This window comes from Anastrepha obliqua, chromosome 6, assembly GCF_027943255.1.
Source record: "Anastrepha obliqua isolate idAnaObli1 chromosome 6, idAnaObli1_1.0, whole genome shotgun sequence".
Lineage (NCBI taxonomy): Eukaryota > Metazoa > Arthropoda > Insecta > Diptera > Tephritidae > Anastrepha > Anastrepha obliqua.
Window position 1 is genome coordinate 74,165,689 of NC_072897.1, and position 3,422 is coordinate 74,169,110.

General features: G+C 43.0%; 1 protein-coding gene across 1 annotated transcript; it reads right to left on the reverse strand.

The window, feature by feature from the left end:
- Positions 1-294: 294 nt before the first annotated feature.
- On the reverse strand, positions 295-2,745 carry LOC129250731 (uncharacterized). Its single transcript, XM_054890330.1, has one exon. The coding sequence runs from the start codon at positions 2,743-2,745 to the stop codon at positions 295-297; it is 2,451 nt and encodes an 816-aa protein (XP_054746305.1).
- Positions 2,746-3,422: the final 677 nt, after the last annotated feature.

A 3,422-nucleotide genomic window follows, 5' to 3' on the forward strand; every position in this document is an offset into this window, starting at 1 on the left:
AAACTTTTTCCCGCAGCACCAACCCACACGCGAAACCTAACTGATCAAATATAGACATAGTAACGCTCAGCATCTCACCTTTCGTTGGCCGTCTACCACAGTCTAAAACTGCTTTGGGCACTTTTGAAAACAGCAATTTGAAGAAAAAGTAATCTTTGTTTGGGTTCTAGTGCATTCCAAGCACCTTCTCGGTAGCATTCTCCCCTCGGCATATATAATTTCTTTGTTGCTTACATGGTTGCTCGTTGTGTAATACAGCTTGCAGAATGTCGCACGAATTTGACGTGAACCCTCTTAACTGGAACCCGGCGTGGCTATGGATATCGATGACATCCTTGGTGCATTCTTCGACAGTGTCGAAACTGTCATATAGTGGTCGACATAGTGCCGATCCACAATGGCATTGACGGCTCTTGCATTCACATCACGATATTTTTCTGCGTGCACGTTTTTTACAAATTGTGCAGAACATGGTTTTGATCGATCACCCTCTCTCCAAAGAAAGCGCTGCGCGTTTTGATCTTCGTGGCGAATCAAAATCCGATGAAACATCTCACATATGTCACCACATACTGCAAATTTGCCTTGTCTAAACTTACACAATATTGCCAACAGCGATTTTGGTTGATACTCCTCCGGTCCTTTCATAAGGGCACAATTCAACGACATATTATTTATTTTTGCTGCGGCATCGAAAACAAGTCTACGTTTGTTTACTTTGTTTACATTACATGTGGCGAAATGTGGTAAATACCATGTGCGATCAGCATTTACATTAGCTTCATTAGGTGAAAGTCGCTTTGCGTATTCCTTTTCGATGTACTCGTTAATTTTTGCTTTATACCATTCCCCGTAGTCTTTTTCCCGTTCCATTTTCATTTCTATTTGCTCTAAGCGCTTCATGGCCATACTGAAACTTTCGGGAAATTTCACATTATCTTTATGCCAAAGCAAGCAAGTTTCATATCTATTATTATTTACAAACCTTGTCGTCTCGTGTAATAACTTTTCCGCCCTAATATCAGCTTCTGAACGAACGCTTGGGAATTGCTTTATTTCAAACTTTTCTGCTGCAAAATATTCTGTAATTTGTAAACTAATTTCATTCAATTGTGTGCTTTCAATATCGACATGACCAATAGTACCATCACCCGAACGATATTCGTTCGATCCAAATAATGTCCACCCTAACATTGTCTTGTGAATTGTAAAGCCATCGTCCAAATTCACAGTTTTTATTGTTCGTATTAACTCTGTATGCGACAATCCAATAAGTATTTGTGGCACTGCATTATTGTAATCAGCGATTGGTATATTTGCCAATTGTTCGTGACGTTGTATAAAGTCGCTCAAATTTAACGTATGCTGCGGCAAATACAACTTTTTTGTTGTACGCACTCCCCTCATTTCATAACTCGTTGCTGCTTCATTTGCGCCGGCAATTTCAAATGACACTTGCCGCGACTGTTCGCTCATGCTTTGATTGCCTATCCACTTCAGCCGAAGTAAATTGGATTTGCCTTTGAGGCCGAGAACGTTTGCTATATTTTCCTCTAATAGGGATATTTTTGCGCCTTCGTCAATGAAAGCGAAAATGTTAATTTCGCCTTTGGGACCTTTCAGCTTGACAGGCAAATATTTGAGAAGTGTTTTGTTACGTTGTGGTGAATTTGATCGAGCGAGTGGATGTTGTGGATTTTGATACACAGTTTGAACAGTTGCCACAGCTTTATCAGCTGATGAAATATTGTTTTCGTTATTGTCACTGAAACTATGAAGCAACCGATTGTGGAATTTATTACACGACGATATACCACACACTCGTCGCTTGCGGCAATTTTGTACACTGTGACCAGGTTGCAAACAACAAAAACAAAGATGTTTATTTTTTACTATACTCCAGCGATTAGAACAATCGGCATCTTTAAATTTTGAGCACGTATTTAAAATATGGCTTTGGTCACACACTAAACACTTTTTCTCTTCTTTTTTTACAGTCATTACGGGCTTGGACGACACTTTAGGTTTGTGGTACACAAAATCGTTGGGCATATATTTTGTTGGCATAACATCTATTGCCATGGACACATACATGGCGGTGTGCTGCAACCAATTGCAAAATTCACGCACAGTGGGATATGGCTTTTGCATTTCGAAGACGTGGCGAGTCCACTCTTCTCTCTTGTTCAGCGGCAGTTTGCTGATTAATTCGTCGAGCAACATTGGATTATTTAGATGTGGTACCGCACCGGAATTTTCTAGAAAGGCAGCTAAGTTTGATACCATCGTGCTAAAATTGAGTATATCGGCGATTCGTCCTCCGGTAACGGGTGGAAACGCTCGAACTTTCGCTATTTGGCTTCTAATAAGTAGCTCTGGGCGACCGTAATGAAATTCTAATGTTTTCATGGCCGCATCTACACTGGATGGGTGGATTAACAACGACTCCACCTGTTGTCTGGCTTTACCCTTTAGGGCTTTCTGGAGACGTAACAGATTCTCCAATTGCGAATATGAATTCATTTCCGTGGTTTCCTTAAAGGCCACAGAAAACATAGGCCACTCTTCGGGCGAGCCATGAAAATCTGGCAAATCTAAAATTTTACGTACCTGGCTGGTGCTGGGTGCTATTTGGGCTTTGTGATTGATGAGCTGCGGTGTAGTTTGTGGGTTGGACGCTGCAGGCATGTAGCTTGATGGCATAAGATTTAAGAAATAAGGGTTGGTGTGGCAGTACGGCTGCATTATTGCTGGCGGGCACGTGGCAGACCGGATATAGGGGCCGAAGGCAGCGTCGGGTTTGACGTTGGCAGAAGTAACGCTGGCAGAGGTAGCGTTGGCGTAATTGGTGCTGGCAGTTGTAGCACCGGCAAAATTGGCGTTGCCAGAAGTAGCGTTGGCATAATTGGTGCTGGCAGTTGTAGCACCGGCAAAGTTGGCGTTGGCATAATGGTTACTCGAAGAATAAGTCTCGGCAGGAATAGCGCTGGCTGAAGTAGCGCTGGCGTAGGTAGCGTTGGGATAATTGGTGCTGGCAGTTGTAGCACCGGCAAGGTTGGCATTGCAGTTGTAGCGCTGGCGTAGGTGGCGTTGGCGTAATGGTTACTAGAATAATAAGTTTCGGCAGGAATAGCGCTGGCTGAGGTAGCGCTGACTGTTGTGAAGTTGGCAGAGGTAACTTCGGTTGGCTTGAAGGTAACAGGAATAGCTTCGATGCTAGGTACGTCGGCACTGATGACGTTGTTAGCGGTTTGTTGATTTAGGGCTTCGATGTATTGGACTTTTTCCTTTTCCGATGAGGCTAGCGACTTTTGCAAGGCTTTTATTTGCTCGCGTAGTTCTTCGATCACTTTGTCTTGCTGAACTATCGCGCAATCATTTTCGTCGTCACTCGAACTTCTTTCACCATTTTTGTCGGCCAT